Raw genomic sequence first — 16,732 nt, forward strand, 5'->3', positions numbered from 1 at the left:
AGCTGAAGCCAGAACAAGGCACCGCAGGCAAGGGGTTATTTTCAGTCAACTTTTATCGAGCCATCAGAAGGGATATTTAATGATTAGATATTAAAGATACAACTGTGTTAACTGCACTATCTATATCATGGAAATGGGCCCATTTTATATTTTACTGTAATCCTCTGATAATTCAGAGTGGTCTGGTGGTACAGTCAGTGTTGTCATTTGTCTTGACCAACAAAAAAAAAATACAAATAGAGGAAATATTTAAAGAATAATTTAATTTAAAGAAATGCTTAAATCCCATCCCACAATATCAGTAAATAAACCAGCCAACGGAGCAGCTGAGCCTCATTTCATATAATGCCGCTAAATTGATCACAGCTGTGAGTCTTTTGCAAAATGTCAAGAGTCTGCTGTGCCACCAGACACTAACATATCACTGTAAACCACGAGGGACTACTGTGCTTCTGCTCTGAGTACAGCTCTCCGAGAGAAATGTTGTCCAGCTGTGTTTTGTTTTCTTTCCTCTTCAAAATGCATGAGCGGAAAGTCACAGCTCTCTTCCAACAGGTATTTGGCACTTTGAAATGTTAAACAGGCCTGGGTCAGTGTGTAATACTGTGTATTATTGTAAACTTTAACTGTAATTGTTCAACTGTCTGATTTTACTCTTCCTTTAAGTTTTCTCCTTTTTTTAATTGATATTATGATAGTGAAATGTGTTTTTGTTTGCATTCTTAAGATAAAATGGAAATACTTAATGTCGCAGTAGTAAAAGTATTTTCATATTGGGTAACAATAAACATGTGAAAGAGTGTTTTTTTTTTTTGTTATGTATGAAGGAGTAATGAAAGGAAAGCAATGGGCCGTTATCATAATAAAGCAGCATAATGATGGGAATAGCTAACATAGTCAAGCTTGTTAGATGTGACTATTGGATATGGTTGTATCAGTTCATCAGAATCCCACTCCACTCCTCATCCTCAGAACATGGAATGAGTAAAATAACAGGTATCGCAGATATTTTCACAAAGTATTATGCATATTGTGTGAAACATACATTTGTTGTTATTTGTATCATATTAGGGACTACGGTCGCCCCTGCTCATTATAGTGCAAAAGACGGACAGAGAGTTCAGAGTGCTACCATTGTTCCCAACTCTAAGGTTTGAATTTAATATTTAAAAAAAGTGAGGTGTGAGACAGTATCATAACTGATGCACTTGGTTCGATTGTGGAATTTAACCAGAGATTTGTACACTGTGTATAGAGTTCATTGACCCAGCCGTCAAACAAAACCACTGTTGTAACACTGTTTTAAACATATCTTCAAGACTTTGATGAAATACTCTCGCTTTTCTGGGAACTACATAGCCCTGTCAGATCTGGAACATTGATAGTTGCTTCTTGACCCATACAACTACATTTAATTCATATAACTAAAAAAAGAAAAAGAAAAAAAAAATCCTGCTACCATGAGAAAAAAAAGCTTGCCAACAGTGGGTGGCCTGAAACATGTTAAATGTATGCACAAATGAGAAGCAGCGATTCTACAACAGTTCACACCTTTATCACAGGTAATGTCAGATATGCCTTTACTGGTATTTGTAGGTTAACCAACTGGTTCTCCTCTGCATGGTGCTTGTCTCATCATGTGGAACTGTTGTGGGCCGGGAAGCAGCACAGGATCAAGCCATTATTAGTTTGAAGGTGAGTTTCGGTTTTTAGAAACTTGCAAATGCATTCCTGGTTATCTTGAATAAACAAAAAAAATTAAATGATTGTTGATACTATTTTAGGTAATTTTTCCTCACGTATATGTCAGACATAATGTGTTTTGCTGGGAAGAGAGACGCTTTGTCCTAATCCTAACCCCCCTGAGAAATCGTGGTATCTTATGATGCAATTTGTCCACACAACTACCATCCATTTTCACCAAGCTCAAAGTGCGTAACCACTTTTTGTGTCACACTGAACAGGCATGTGTGCACAGTAGCATGACAGCTACAGATAAAGTAGCTGTAGCTTATTAAACAAACTGATGTTGTTGCATAACCCAGAAAATTACATTACTTCTAGTTTAATACTGTGGACTGGAAGTAAACAGCAGAGCACATGAGTGCGTACAGACTTCAGAAACTAAAGGATCATATTCTGTCTGAGAATAAGGTAAGTGCGGTGTTAAAGGAATTAAATGCTGAAATCAACAGTTTTAAATTAAACAAACTGCTACTGTCTGCTCATATTTTTATGTATTTAATGTTGTGTACATTTACTGAAAAACATAAAGTCAATAGAAAACCATATTGACTTCATGACTTGTTAGTTCTAACACAGTAAAGTAGCATAATTTTGCAAGGTTTCATTTAAAATAACTTGAGCTAAGATACTATTACTAACAGCACATACAACTAGTAGGATAATAAGATAATTATTCCTTACATTATTGTTAATGTAAATGTAAATGTAAATGTACATAAACCTATACATTTTGGGATTTAAAAAAATATTTACTTCATATTTTCACACAACAGCTATTCAATGTACTATGTTAAAGTACTGGGGGTGTTTTTTTTCTCCTGAAAAATGTTTGCCTTTTACTAATTATGCTACTTTTTATTCACTATCACATAATCAGGTGACTGAATGGAAATGGTCAATTTTAGATGAAATTGACACCTATTTAATCAACCAATCCTTTTAAATTCTACTCTAGTCTACTCTATACCATACTATGTTGCACTAGACTACACAAGACTACACTATATTATACTATACTGAAAAATGATAAGCATGTTGGGCTTATGATAAACTTGTTTTTGTTTGTGTCTTCTTGTTCTAAGACCGCATCAATGGCAGGCTCACCCAGCCCTCTGACCACACATGTATTGAACACTGCAAATGGTGCCCCAGGTTCAAACCTAGCCCTCACTCTTTATAGACAGGATTCCTCCACTAACTCCTGGAGTCTCATTAATACTGGGTAAACAATCACATAAACAATACCATGCACTTGCGATCACACAAAATGTTGGAATACAGGCAGTTATGTGCAAATAATGTTTATTCATGCTTTATGCCGATAGAAGGACAAATGACGATGGCCGTTGCCCAGGACTCATCACCAAAGAAACGTTCACATCTGGAGTGTATAAGATTTATTTTGAGACTGCTAAATACTGGGAGAGCATGGGACAGACAAGTTTCTATCCATATGTAGAGGTGAGATAAGAGTTGTCCTTCATACACCAGCACATCTCAAACATGGCACTCTTGTACAGTATGACTGTTGCATTGGCTGTCATCTTGAAATTGCTTAGTTGATAATAATAGCAACAGCTTGGGAATAGCATCCTCACTAAATCTGTGAATGATTCAATGTAACGTGGAGTTGTTTCGTGCTTGTGTGTGTTGCAGATTGTCTTCACGATCAACGACCCCGGACAAAAGTACCATATCCCTCTGCTCCTGAGTCGTTTCTCTTACAGTACATACAGAGGGAGCTAAAAGAATGTGACATCCTGAGGATACCACCTTCTTTATCAGCTGTCAGTCAAACTGCAGAGAGTGGCACACTGGTTACCGTTAAAAATTGTCACGATCCTTGACACTGAATGATGTAATGGCAATGACATAGTTTTAAGTTTTAGCTTATTCGTTATTAAAGATTCAATCTCAATTTGCGTGATGCTAAACTTCTGTGTTACACACACACACACACACACACACACACACACACACACACACACACACGGGTATGTTGAAGATTATGTTAAAAGTCGCTGACTGGTCTGGTTTGTAATTTTGAAAACGTTTCACTTCAGTAACCTGGATGAGCCTTCCCAGACCTATTACATTGCGTTATATATATATATCAGTGGTTCTCCACCACTAGAAGCCCCAAATTTGACGTGGCTGTGTCTTGAGGGATCCCGATGAACCTGCAAGTGGTCCCATGTCTCTAAAACAAAGTTGACTATTGACCCCATAGACTTGCATGGCATTAGGATTATCGTTAAGGCTGGAATGAGGGTTAGGGTTAGGGTTACTGCTGGAATTAGGGTTAAGGTTTCGGGGTTCCTCATGGGCTATAAGCCCCAAATTTGACGTGGCTGTGTCTTGAGGGATCCCGATGAACCTGCAAGTGGTCCCATGTCTCTAGGACAAAGTTGACTTTTGACCCCATAGACTTGCATGGCATTAGGGCAGTGGTTCTCAAACCTTCTCTGTCACGCCCCACCTTGGAGGAAGACATTTTTTTTATGCAAACCACTTTCTGTAACATCCACCATCCTGGCTTCCCTGTGAAACAACACAGCTTTATGTTGTGCTCCCATTTCCTCGCAAAGTGCAGAGAATAGCCGCACTGTCAGGGGTCTTGTTTTGATGAAATTGACCGCATCAACAACATCAGTCATGCGACAACGTCACATTTTCTACCTGCCACACGGGATGAAGTTGAGCGTTGCGGTCATAATATCGCGCCAGTCGTGGCGTAGATCACGTACTGATGCAAAGGTGTTTGATTACGTTCTATCAGCGCTAGAAAACTGTTCATTGTCCTCTGGCTTTTTCGCTCGCGGCTCGCGCATTAGAAAGAAAATAGAGCAGATGCCGAAACGATCGCTGCGCGGCGCGAGCCGGCCGCGGAGGTGCACCTCGCTTCAAGTCTGGCGTGAACGACACCATCGTTCCGCAGCTACTCGCGGAACCATTCTACAGACAAAAGTGCCCAACAACAACAAAGAACACTGGCCACCGCCGGACTCCTGAATTCGTATTTTCGTCCATGTCAAATATTTGTCCATCCTGTGTACCTGAGCAGCGTTTTTCTTAGCTACAACCTACTGAACACTTTTTGTTAATTGTTCCGCCGTGGGTGGCGGTGTTTCCCACTTTGAGAAACACTGCGTTATATTAAGATTTTATGAGTTAAGTCAGATGTTGATTGATGTTGGATGTTCCCTCACCTTTTTTTATGAGTAAATCATTTTTAGTGAGTCAGTTTAATAAAATACACCGGAGTATGTATGTACGATTTATGAACGTGTCTCTGTTGTGATCGCTCTTTAGTCGATTGCTTTAGCCTTGACGCTTGATCGAACTGTTGAGTACAGATTACTCTTCCCTGACTAAGGTAGGGCGGCTAGGGCCTATCATTAACGGTACCTTTGAGTGCGGCTCAAACTCCGTTTCTTGTACCCCTTTAGTTTTCCACATTAGACGCTTAATTCTTGAAAGAACCATGGCAGATGACGAACTGCAGGCCATTCGCCAGCAAAGAATGGCGGAGCACCAGGCAAGGCACGGGGTAAGGACGAGCAATGGAGCCACGCTGCGCCCGCCTTATAAGGAGATGCTGAGTTCAGTGTGCTGCTAGCTCTTGTAGCTGAATTAGACACAAGAACTCCACTAGATTCACAAATAGGTTGTCTCTATGTTGACTTTGGAGCCGAAATATGGACTTTGGAGTTTTGAACTCTGTGGGATACATCACAATAGTCTCAAACGCCACTGGCTTTGCTAGAATTTGGTTGACTTAGCTTTGACAGCACACACCCCTTTGATAAAGACAATGCTAGCTTAGCACGGCGAACATCGAGTTTTTACATGTGCCAATGTATATTCTAAATTATTATATATATTTAAATTATTAGACTATTTTGGACAAAGGTAGACAAGTTTTTTGTCGATTCTTTGCTGTATGTTCGTTGTCAGGACCGGATAGTTGTTGTACACTAGTGTAGCATTACTCATGCAATAAAAGTAAATGAGCAAATTTCATTATTCATCGGACCATAAACTTTAGTTCTGGGACAGTCGGGGATATCCGTATTCACAAATCTCTCACATGGCGCTAACCTTTTTTTTTTTTTTTTTTTTTAAACTAGCGTCCTGATTTATGAGGTGCATTGGGGGTTGTGAAATTGAGCCACGATTATGTGATATGTATTGTATTTTCAAATATACATTTTCAGCAGTAGCTAATGAAATCACAGTTGAAAGCATGCGGAAATTCACCCTATACCTGATTGTGCGATCTTTTTATTAGGAAGCTTCAAATAATCAGCAAGATGAGGCCAAACGGAGGTATGACGTGAAATTTCATTTAGTTTGTTCTAGTGTTCTTCATCAAAGTTGACATTAGTTATAAAGACTAATTACAAGTTTAATAAATCCAATGTCTTCATGGGATTTAAGGATGTACCTCCACAATTTTGATGTGTGCATATTCTGTTTTGATTTTTGCAGAGAAAAGGACATGAGGAATTCCGTGTTGGCACAAGTCCTTGACCAGTCTGCACGTGCCAGATGTAAGTGTGCTCTCTTTAGTTAGTAGAGGCGGATTACTGATTTACAATGTATTTATTCAACACAATTATCATTCCTTGAAACTCTTCTCAGATACAAAAATGCAAGATATTTTGTCTGATGAGTTAGTTAATAAAGGCCTTATCTTTACCATGAAACAATAGTAAAAAGATATAAAAGCAGATCAGCAAAATTATAAGGACACAAACTGATCATAAAGAGCTCACTAAAAGGCAACTGGACTTGTTTTTTCTGTGTGTTGACAATGTGTGATTGTCTATGCCTTCTTTCCTCCCTGTATATGTTAAACAGCGTCATGTTTGAAATTTTGATTCTACCCTGAGATTACAACTCTTATCTCTATTTTATAAAAAAAAAAAAAAATATGAAATATATGAAATTTTATGCCCCTAATCCATACATTTACGAAATAAAAATGTGTATTTGTAGTAAACAACCTTGCTTTGGTGAAGCCAGAAAAGGCCACTGCTGTGGAAAACCATCTCATGCAAATGGCTCACAGTGGACAGTTAGGAGGAAAGGTAAAAGAAAAGCACTTGTGATGTGTGACAACTCCTGCAATCCCATTACCCCAACATAAAAATAAATAAATTGTAGTAGTACAATTGCAGGACTTGGTTTTTGTTCTTTTTTTTCAGATTTCAGAGCAGGGTTTGATCGAGATTCTGGAAAAACTCACAGATAGAACGCCGACTGTTAAAGTAAGTTCCATTGAAATGTGATTAATTGCAAAGTGCATATTGTACAACTGATATTGTTCTCTGTTCTCTGTCAGTTCAACAGACGACGGGTTTTGGACTCAGATGACGATGATGACGATTATTAACCTTCCAAAGGAGCCCTGGAATGAGCCAAGAAAGATGCTGGAGAGAATGCACTTAACTGGAACTCTAATCAGTGTTTACTGGCTGATCCCCTAAATGTTGGAAAAGACATTATAACGCTTGTTGGGAAAGTTTGGACACACAGCGCGCGCTTTTGGGATCGAGTAGCTGCATATGGTCCGCTGTTGTGTATTTCAAACAGTACACAGCAACTTGTAACTCCTCTAAATCTTAATAGTTACTCTGTTTTTTTCTTTCTTTTCCTCATGGTTGACTGCGGCCTGAAACAGAGAAAATTAGATAAAATGCTAATACAATACTTGCTGGTGGTACATTTTATCTTAACTGTTTTACAGACGCAATAAATAGTTCTGTATTTAGAGCAATCGTTGATATAGCGCTTGGATGTTTTCCTTTTGCATACGTATATCTGAACAGTTTACATTAAAAAGCCTTAAATGAGACGTACAGCCACAATTTTTGTTTCTGAAGGGTTCTTCAGCATTGCAATCAGTGGGAAATGCTGCAGTCTAAAACAGCGTTCTGGCGGATTTTGTTACGGTTTCCTTTCCACCATGCAAAAAGATGAAATGACATGTTTAATGTTTCGGAATGAGGAATGTTAGTTTGGGATCCTTTTAAGAAATAAAAAAAAAAACATTTCAATTGTAGACATTTCCGTTAATCGTAGCAACATCTTCATTCATTTACTCAAAATTTGACTCGTAGTTCGCCACACTTGGACTTGTTCTGGAATTGTTGAGCTTTTGGTGGTAAGTGTTAACATTATTTGCAATCTTAAAAGCAAGCAGGGTAGGCACATCAAGAAGTAATGGGTGCGATCAAACAAGCTTTAACGCCACTTTTCTGGTTCTTCTGAAAAGTACTGTCAGATGCTATTTCTTTTCTGAGGAACGCATTCGTGAAAGGGTTTTTGGTCATTACGTGTATTGAATCCACACGAAATGCATTGTAAGTAACTTGAGAAGATTGAGCTAACATACGTGTCTCTTTAACAGGAAACATACCACACAGGGTTAAATGCATGGTTAATGACCCAGTCCCAGTGCAAAGTTGGTGGTATTCAAGAATGAGCCACTTCGCACGAGTATGGTCAGATGATCCCTCATTGGCTATTTTGGCTATTCGATCATGACACTGCTCTCTGATTGGAGGAGAGCTTTGCCACATGTTCAGTGCCAGCCAATCGACACAAAGCTAAATAGGAAACGCTCTGGTAAGGTATCAGCTTTAGCTCCGTAGCGGTGAAAAAGACAGAAGTATTTGAGAACACACCTATTGGTCTGCACTTTCAAGTCAAGACCGAGGACAGCATGGATAACCCAAATATCGTAACGTGCACAGCGCCTGTGAATATCGCTGTCGTAAAGTACTGTAAGTACCATCTTGACCTCAGGTCCGCAGCTCATTCAAATGAATCTTAATCCGGACAGGTCTAACCTGTACGTCACTTCTCCTTGTAACAGTGTTGGTGTGAAGCGAACATATACATTCAGTTCAATGTGTCGATTTTGTCACAGCTAGCTGGACTGACGTATTCCATTGTTATTGCAACTTGTGTTTCAGGGGGGAAAAGAAATGAAGAATTGATTTTGCCTATTAACTCATCTTTAAGCGTCACATTGCATCAAGACCAGGTACTTTTCTTGCATCTGATCTGTTCTTGCTATTTTATTGCCCTATAGAGGAAAGCTGATTTAGCCTCAGCAGTTTAAGTCTTAAAATCTGTTTGTTTGTTTTTATTATGTTTATGAAACATTCGGCACATTTATGTAACAGGGATTAGTCAAATGTTGCTTCAACATTTTAATTGATCAGCAGTCTCTTTAATTTTGACGTTATGGGCTGGATAACATGTTGGGTGTGAGTAACATTACTCTCTGTTCTGTGTGTGTGTGTGTGTGTGTGTGTGTGTGTGTGTGTGCGCGTGTGTGTGTGCGTGCGTGTGTGTGTGCGTGCGTGTGTGTGTGTGTGTGTGTGCGTGCGTGTGTGTGTGTGTGTGTGTGTGTAGCTGAAAACAACCACAACAGTTGCAACCAGCAGATCGTTTCAGGAAGATCGGATATGGTTGAATGGCAAAGAGGAGGACATAACCCATCCAAGACTTCAGTCCTGTCTGAGAGAGAGTGAGTTGCAAGCATAGACAGGATTACAAGTTTAAAATGTAGAATAGACACCATTATCTTTTTGTGGGTGTGTGTGTTTCTGCATAGTTCGACGACTGGCAAGAAAGAGACGCAGTGATGGGGACACAGAGTTGGATTCCATCGGTTTGTCTCACAAAGTTCACATCTGTTCTGTGAATAACTTCCCCACTGCTGCTGGACTCGCTTCTTCTGCTGCTGGGTTTGCTTGTCTAGGTAAGTGTCGAATCAAATAATAAGAAGACGTAAACAGAGTTGACAAAACAAGAATATTATTGAAGGTAAACATACATGTACAGAAATTGTGTATATTATCCCTGTGTTTGACTATTTTACCCCGTCCTGTTCTGCAGTTTACACTCTTGCCAAGGTGTTTGGTGTCGAAGGGGAGCTGTCTTGTATTGCTCGGCAGGGCTCAGGCAGTGCATGCCGCAGTATGTACGGAGGGTTTGTCCAATGGATCATGGGACAGAGAGACGATGGCAAGGACAGTCTTGCTCAGCAGGTGGAGCCAGAGAGTCACTGGCCTGAGCTCAGGATCCTTGTGCTTGTGGTAAGTCAGCTTGGGGTGACCAAATAACACTAACACAATTTTATGTGCTAGCATTCTTTAGCACTTTTATATAAGTCACATTTGTGTTACTGATTGTTGATTGTTTTGGCGTACATAATAGCCAATCGCACTGATCCCGTCATAATAAAACAAAAAAAACATCTGAACATCAAAACAACCTTTATTTATTTTTATTAAGCATAATGATCTACACAAATGTTTTTTTTTTTTTATCACAACGAATAAACAACACTTGTGAGTATGACATGTGACAATGACACAGTTATTTGAGTGATAAAATGTGTAATTTATTACAGGCCAGCGCTGAGAAGAAGCCAGTTGGAAGCACCTCTGGCATGCAGACCAGTGTGCAAACAAGTTGTCTCCTAAAGGTAACTCCCCCAATATTGCTGTCTGCATATAAGTAATGGTAATATTGGAAATAATATTAATTTAAATTACATTTAACATATTGATTGTATTGTGTGTGTGCGTGTAGCATCGGGCCAAGTCTGTCGTCCCTGACCGGATGGTGAAAATGATTGAAGCAGTGCGAAAGAAGGATTTCCCTGCGTTTGCCGAAATAACCATGAAGGACAGCAACCAGTTTCACGCTACCTGCCTAGACACATACCCTCCCATCTTTTACCTCAGCAGTGTCTCACAGCATGTCATCAGTTTGGTGCATCGCTATAACAAATATTATGGGGAGACAAGGGTAAGTTACCAAGAAAGATTGCAAATTTTATTTGTTTTAACCACATATTTTATTGTTTGTTCTTGTATTAGCTTTACTTTTAATAAATATTAACTGTGGTGCAATGAACATAAAATGAAGTAAGCCATCTGATTAATAGTTTTAAGCAAAAAATAAAATAAATCTTGGTGCTGAAAAAAAGCTATATAAAACTTTTTTTTCTTGCTTCAGTAAATGCAGCTGAAATTTTCATATTTTGCAATGGAGATGTGAAACCTGTGTGACGGTTTTCAAAGGGGGAAACCGAAATACTCTGGCTCTTTGCATAATGTTGACAGTTGGTTTCTCAATAGGTGAGCTACACATTTGATGCAGGACCCAACGCTGTAATCTTCACTCTGGAGCAGCACCTTCCTGAGTTTCTTCAGGCAGTTCAACATCTCTTCCCCCCAAAGACCAACGGAGGAAAGTAAGTGGATGTTTTCCCAAAACAATTAAGTCTCCATTTGTTTCAGCAAATGATGACTTAATTCTGTTTTGAATGCATGCAACTTATTTTTTATAGAAAGTCAATGAACACACTGTGAGATTTGTTTTTGTGTGTGTATCCAATTTCTTCCTTGATCACTTTACAGGCAGTAGATAACATTTATGACTGACTGTTTCTTCCTTCTCGGCAGGTTTATTAAAGGTCTTCCAGTTAACAGTGCTGTTCTGCCAGAGGAGCTGAAAAAGGCCATTGGTCTCGAAACTATGTCAAATGGAATAAGCTATGTCCTTAGTACAAAGGTACACAGGAACACGAATGGAAAAAAAATATGCTCAGTTTGTTCAGTTTTTCTTCTACTTCATCAGAACTTGGACTTTAATGGGTTCTCTCTTTTTTGTGCTTTCATCTCAAATTGCATCTCAAATTTTAGAGGGTCTTGCGTTGCCATGTCTTCCAGTTTCCAGAATTACATACGGCTCCATATAGACAGAAAAGCCATTTGTCTTGAGGGAGGGAGTGCAAATTCGTTACTGACAAAAATAAACCTTCCAAATCCCTCCAAAACATTTCTGATAAGAACACTAAGTCATTGTAGCCAGTCTCCATGGATTTCAGCGTTTTGAAATCAGGAATATGTTCCGTGTTAAGTCCCTGCGTCCACACAAGAAGTATGGGAACATTTTGTGTTTTCTTTTTTATCTGTTGTTTATTTGTCTTTGAGTGCATGACCTTTTTTACATTATGCTGTCTTCTGGATAAGCTTTTGTAATAATAACTCCTGTGGGCCTGCTTTGTGATGAGAAATAAAAATCTGACAATGTACACAGTATAATACAGCACTTTAGTAGCAAAATACAAGCACAGACTACAGATGTTTGATCTTTTGTTATTGTTGTTTTTTGACTCAAGGCTGGACCTGGCCCTTGTGTGGTGAAGGACCCTGCTCAGCATCTTCTTGGATCTGATGGTTTTCCCAAGGAAATGTTGTGAACACCTGCACACCTGGACAGTCCTGCTGAGCGGAAACAAAGCTGAAGTGAAAAACAGCTGCTATTTTCTGTTTCTCAGTATCCACACTTGTAATGCGGATTTCTGTGGGCCCCTGTGCAATGCATTGAAATCCGGGTCCCCTAATTTTGTATGCTAATATCGTACAGCCATCATTTTTTATCACCACTTATCCTGCAGTCAGGATCCTGGAGGTGCTGGAGTCTATCCCAGGTGTCCTAGGGTTTAGGCAGTTACACCCTGGACAATCCCTCCACAGTTCTTCCCAAGGCCACAGAAAGGGATGAACAAACAGCAATTCATCTCTACAGACAATTAAGAGTTGCCTATTAGCATAATGTACATGCCTTTAAACAGTCGGAGGGAGTGCTTCGAGTGAACACAAGCAGATACAGGCAGAACATGCAAAGTCCACATGGAAAAGCCTCCGGATCGAACCCGCTACCTTCTTGCTGTGATGTGACACTGCTGACTACTGCATCCAAAGTGTCACCTTAAGTAATGACAGTAGTAGTCAGTTCAACATCTTTTGTTTTTCCCATGGGTAAAGAAATTTCATAAAACTGTTCACAAATATTTTCCAAATATATTCCTACAGAGACATTTATGTATAGATATATTTATTTTCTGAAAGGTGTTGTAAATCAGGGAATGAATAAGTGACTGTCATACAATGTGTTTTTGACTGAAGGTTGGCAGAACGACTGCTATCGTTTTTAGCAATAAGAGTTGAAGTCAATGGGCCTGGGTTCTTTTCTGAAGCTTCCTCTTTTTTATATGTATATATAACCATGAAAGATAACCATGACAACGGTACAAATCTTGAATACAAATAAATTTCAACTTGATTACAATGCTCTGAATTTGAATTAATATCATTAACTGACACCTTAATGTCAAAGTCTGTCTAAGCTATGAATACAGTTGATTCCTACTACATCATCATAGAAAATGTATTTTGATAAGGGAATTTTATAACATTCTAGAAAGATGCTGTGTTTATTCAGCTTCGTGACAAATGTCTCTTGTTAGAATCTGGTTACTGTTGAATACCACCGAGAGAACCTTATTTGTGTGATATGTAAATTGTCCCTTTTTCTAAAACCTCACAATATATGAAATTCATATGTTTTACACTGTGCACTCGCTTTCTTTACCACTTTTGTTTGCTGAACTTTACTTGTGCAAGGTATTTTTACAGGGCGGGGTACAAAATACAGTCACACACCTTCCACCGACCATAACGTTGTACCGCGCTAGTCGGAAATGACGACTGCATAAGCCCCGCCTCTCCACGCCTATGCACACAGGTCTAATAAATACCTTTGCTTCCTTGTAGAGAAAGTTTAAGGGAGCTGCGCCGAGAGGTTTCTGAAGTTTTGCACGATGGGTCAGATCGAGTGGGCGATGTGGGCTAATGAGCAGGCTCTGGCTTCGGGACTCAGTGAGTAGTTTTCTTTGTTTTTTTTGTTTATTAGATGAACAGGGAGCTCTGATAACTTCATGGGTTAATTTTGACGACATTATTTCGAAAGTGTATAAGTAATACTGAACGGACGCATTTCCGAAGTAATTCAAGATAAAACAATAATGATAATTCGCTTTTTTTTAAAATTTTTGTTATTAAAGTTGTTGAATCGTGAATTATTTTGATGAAAGACACTTTTATCCCCCTCGTTTCCTTGTTTCAGTTCTCCTCACTGGAGGTATTGTCGGTGTGGCTGGACAGTTCAGAGGCTGGCAGTTTGCTGCCTATGCAGTGTATCCTTTATGCAACATTAACCAACGACTTTCATTTAAAAACACACACACTGTGAAAATATTTTTTACAATCACCATCCTCATTTGAGTTTTTCTCCATCTTCAATAAAATGTACCTTTTTGATGATATTCGTTTTGATGAAATATTAATCACTCATAGTTTTACTCAACCTTAAACAGTATTTTATTTTTCTAATTTGATGTTTAATTATAATTGATGAAACAATTCAGTGAATATAAATATGGGATGAGTTCCCTAATTTCAGGACCAAGCCCATATTTACTTACGACAAGGTATCTGAGGTGGTAAAACTTTAACCCATCTGAAAGAAGAATTTATGTCTGCTTCTTCTGCCCCCTTTCTTCTGTAAAAATAACAAAGTACGAGTTACTTATTTTTTTTTTTATTTTTTTTTTTAATGTTGGGTATTTAATTTGAAATTATTATTAGATCAATCAAATTTGTTAACAGTGAATTAATGTGAGTTTAAAAAGCCTTGACGTATACCCAGTGCTGCTGGGGTGTTGGTGTGTCTTCTCGAGTATCCCAGAAGCAAAAGGTCAAAGGGTACCAGTCTTGAGAGGCCGTAAGTAATGTCATCAACAACATTATTTGATTAATTCTGATGTTAAAAAAAAAAAATAATCAGAAACTAGGATTGATGATTTTTGATATTTATCAGTCTTTTCTTGTGGTATTTTCTTCCTCAGGGGCCAGCATTGCTTCACTGTGGTTGTCAAAGCATTTGGGCCACTGACAAGGAACTATTATGTTAGAGCTTTTTTACATGCAGCGTGAGTCTATTGTATTAGTCTCTCTTCTTTGCTTGACAGCATTCTTCTCATTCACCACCAGGTTATTCAATAGTCCCTTTGTCATTCCTGTCTTCAATGCTTTAAATCCTTTTTATGTCTTTTCCTGATTTTTTTTAGCATCTGTGTACCTGGTGGTTTCATGCTTGCTACAGTCCTCGGGTGTGTCTGCCTTGGTCTTGCCAGTATCATTTATCTAGTGGTAAGTTTACTATCAAAATAGCAGTTATAAGGCCGTTAGATTAGGTTGGAAGTTCCTGGTTGACTGAAACAAGGAAGAGATTGTCTAATTTTTGGTACCTCTGTTGTGTCATACACTGTCATTTTGAAATCAGACCGGTTGAGAGTGTGCTTGAGCTGGCGTTTACCATGGCTGAACTTGGTTGTTTCTTACGTTCTAAAGGCAGCTATAAGAGGTGAACATTGGGAGCCAAATCTGCCAAAGAAGGAGATCAGGAAACCAGCTGCAGGTGTGAGCATCAAGAACCCACCTCAGAACCCTCCACCAAGACCTCCTGCCGAGACACGCAGGAAACATTTGGAGGAACTAGAGGGAGCGGCCTACGATAACCCCATCTCTGTTACACTGAACGAGTAAATCGACCTGACCCTTCATTATTTGTGGCCCCAACTGTACTTACTGAGAACACAGTGACCCTCTGCAAGCAATGCATGGGACTGGGCTCTCTGGATTTTCCACACCTTCATACCTCAGAGAATTACTCAGAACTTGAAAGAGAACTTGAAGGAGTCAAACTAAAGACAGGCTCGTTTTGAGGTTGAAGGTTTTTGGACACTGTTAAATCCCAATTTTTGTCATTCAACATTTACATGCATCATAGCCACATGAACAATTTGTTTTTATTATTAATAAGACAAAATAAGATAACTAAATTTTTGTAGTTCTTGTTCTCCTGTACTCTGGATGTGCTGCAAGGGTTTGTCATCTTGCTGAAACATCCAGTTGCTGAAATACTCCACTACAACAAGCAGCACTTGGAGACTTGAGACTGGTTCTTAATGCAAGACATCACAAGTGCATGATGTGTCAGAAAACTTTTCTCCACCACTGTGTATGTGTGTGTATATATATATAGTTGTAGGTGAAGGCTAAATATTTTATGTTGCTAATAAAGTGAACACCAGCACCTGCTCTCTATTCTGACCGTATATTCTCCTCTGATTTCTAAATAGCGTACAGCAAGTTCAAAATCAAGCAATACTGCATGTAAACTTATTGTATCATTTACTGCATATTTAGGCCATTTTTAAAATGCGCTGTATTTGATTGACACTGTTCAGACTATAATGACTCATATGATGTGTATATGAACATTTAAATGTTATTTCTTAAAAAATTTTGTAAATAAATTCTTTATATCCTTCAAAGTATCTATTTTTGCTTTGTACTCTCGAATGTGTAGTTTGACCACACTACTGCTTAAAATTATTTTAAGTACCGACATGTGCTACTTCCTCATTACACAAAAGTACCTTATTTCAGCATACCAGAATTTCCCTGTTCAGTCTACAATGCCTTTTCATCTGTGACGTTATTGACCTTTGTTTTTAAAGGGTCAAGATAGAAAAAAAAAAGAATACGCCCATTCGTACAGTGGATTTTGCTGATGGTTTGTAGAACAAGTTCTACCACTTGAACCTTCTCTGCAGTTTTCTTTGTCATATTTTTGTTGTGCTGCACGGAAGGAGTAAGTTATGTGAACTACTTCCTCATTTTAGTGTAAGAGGTAGGATTGCAGTAAGATTATTTGAGTTTAAATGAACCATTGAATTTGTATTTCCTGTCAGTCTCACTATGATTTGTCCAATGCGTTTCAGCTCGTTATTATGCTTGTTTTGAACGGCAAACAAAGCTGGATTGTTTAAATGAATGTAATCAGTACAGGGTCCTTTATTGTTGACAATTACTCTACCTCCTGGCTGATATTAGTACTGCAACGCAGTAGACTTACGATTATAACTTTGTTCGTCAAATAAATATATTTTGGTGTGCTATAATAATTTGTTTAGCATTATATATATATTTTATCTTAGTTGTTTATAATTGGATATTGCTGTTCTGCCCGATTGTATTGTATTGAG

General features: G+C 38.6%; 4 protein-coding genes across 4 annotated transcripts; all 4 read left to right on the plus strand.

Moving 5' to 3' along the window:
• The first annotated feature begins 1,930 nt into the window (after positions 1-1,930).
• Positions 1,931-3,664, plus strand: uraha (urate (5-hydroxyiso-) hydrolase a). Its single transcript, XM_076023143.1, has 4 exons — positions 1,931-2,154; positions 2,829-2,968; positions 3,072-3,207; positions 3,403-3,664. Exons 1-4 carry the CDS (start codon positions 2,101-2,103, stop codon positions 3,490-3,492), a joined length of 420 nt encoding a protein of 139 aa, XP_075879258.1. The 5' UTR covers positions 1,931-2,100; the 3' UTR covers positions 3,493-3,664.
• Positions 3,665-5,085: 1,421 nt separating this feature from the next.
• On the plus strand, positions 5,086-7,827 carry pdcd5 (programmed cell death 5). Its single transcript, XM_076023149.1, has 6 exons — positions 5,086-5,296; positions 6,038-6,075; positions 6,238-6,299; positions 6,748-6,839; positions 6,957-7,019; positions 7,094-7,827. The coding sequence occupies exons 1-6, from the start codon at positions 5,231-5,233 to the stop codon at positions 7,142-7,144; spliced, it is 372 nt and encodes a 123-aa protein (XP_075879264.1). The 5' UTR covers positions 5,086-5,230; the 3' UTR covers positions 7,145-7,827.
• A 539-nt stretch (positions 7,828-8,366) lies between these two features.
• mvda (mevalonate (diphospho) decarboxylase a) lies at positions 8,367-12,909 on the plus strand. The gene is made up of 10 exons (XM_076023161.1): positions 8,367-8,537; positions 8,730-8,800; positions 9,175-9,289; positions 9,377-9,523; positions 9,661-9,860; positions 10,178-10,252; positions 10,360-10,578; positions 10,911-11,026; positions 11,238-11,346; positions 11,957-12,909. Exons 1-10 carry the CDS (start codon positions 8,477-8,479, stop codon positions 12,035-12,037), a joined length of 1,194 nt encoding a protein of 397 aa, XP_075879276.1. The 5' UTR covers positions 8,367-8,476; the 3' UTR covers positions 12,038-12,909.
• A 432-nt stretch (positions 12,910-13,341) lies between these two features.
• Positions 13,342-16,012, plus strand: cyba (cytochrome b-245, alpha polypeptide). The gene is made up of 6 exons (XM_076023177.1): positions 13,342-13,499; positions 13,747-13,816; positions 14,329-14,403; positions 14,528-14,611; positions 14,750-14,831; positions 15,033-16,012. Exons 1-6 carry the CDS (start codon positions 13,442-13,444, stop codon positions 15,225-15,227), a joined length of 564 nt encoding a protein of 187 aa, XP_075879292.1. The 5' UTR covers positions 13,342-13,441; the 3' UTR covers positions 15,228-16,012.
• The last annotated feature ends 720 nt before the right edge of the window (positions 16,013-16,732 follow it).

This window comes from Nelusetta ayraudi, unplaced genomic scaffold (genome assembly GCF_046127955.1).
Source record: "Nelusetta ayraudi isolate G7.1 ecotype Tasmania unplaced genomic scaffold, CSIRO-AGI_Nayr_v1 ptg000002l, whole genome shotgun sequence".
In the NCBI taxonomy this organism is placed as follows: domain Eukaryota; kingdom Metazoa; phylum Chordata; class Actinopteri; order Tetraodontiformes; family Monacanthidae; genus Nelusetta; species Nelusetta ayraudi.

Excerpts from the sequence above, each read along its gene's own strand:
- uraha (XM_076023143.1), top strand. The coding sequence starts at position 2,101 with ATGAGTGCGTACAGACTTCAGAAACTAAAGGATCATATTCTGTCTGAG. Across the intron at positions 2,969-3,071 it reads TGGAGTCTCATTAATACTGG|AAGGACAAATGACGATGGCC; the intron begins GTAAACAATCAC and ends TTATGCCGATAG. Across the intron at positions 3,208-3,402 it reads GTTTCTATCCATATGTAGAG|ATTGTCTTCACGATCAACGA; the intron begins GTGAGATAAGAG and ends TGTGTGTTGCAG.
- pdcd5 (XM_076023149.1), top strand. The coding sequence starts at position 5,231 with ATGGCAGATGACGAACTGCAGGCCATTCGCCAGCAAAGAATGGCGGAG. Across the intron at positions 5,297-6,037 it reads AGCACCAGGCAAGGCACGGG|GAAGCTTCAAATAATCAGCA; the intron begins GTAAGGACGAGC and ends TCTTTTTATTAG. Across the intron at positions 7,020-7,093 it reads ATAGAACGCCGACTGTTAAA|TTCAACAGACGACGGGTTTT; the intron begins GTAAGTTCCATT and ends GTTCTCTGTCAG.
- mvda (XM_076023161.1), top strand. The coding sequence starts at position 8,477 with ATGGATAACCCAAATATCGTAACGTGCACAGCGCCTGTGAATATCGCT. Across the intron at positions 8,538-8,729 it reads TATCGCTGTCGTAAAGTACT|GGGGGAAAAGAAATGAAGAA; the intron begins GTAAGTACCATC and ends CTTGTGTTTCAG. Across the intron at positions 9,290-9,376 it reads TCAGTCCTGTCTGAGAGAGA|TTCGACGACTGGCAAGAAAG; the intron begins GTGAGTTGCAAG and ends GTTTCTGCATAG.
- cyba (XM_076023177.1), top strand. The coding sequence starts at position 13,442 with ATGGGTCAGATCGAGTGGGCGATGTGGGCTAATGAGCAGGCTCTGGCT. Across the intron at positions 14,404-14,527 it reads GGTACCAGTCTTGAGAGGCC|GGGCCAGCATTGCTTCACTG; the intron begins GTAAGTAATGTC and ends TTTCTTCCTCAG. Across the intron at positions 14,612-14,749 it reads AGAGCTTTTTTACATGCAGC|CATCTGTGTACCTGGTGGTT; the intron begins GTGAGTCTATTG and ends GATTTTTTTTAG.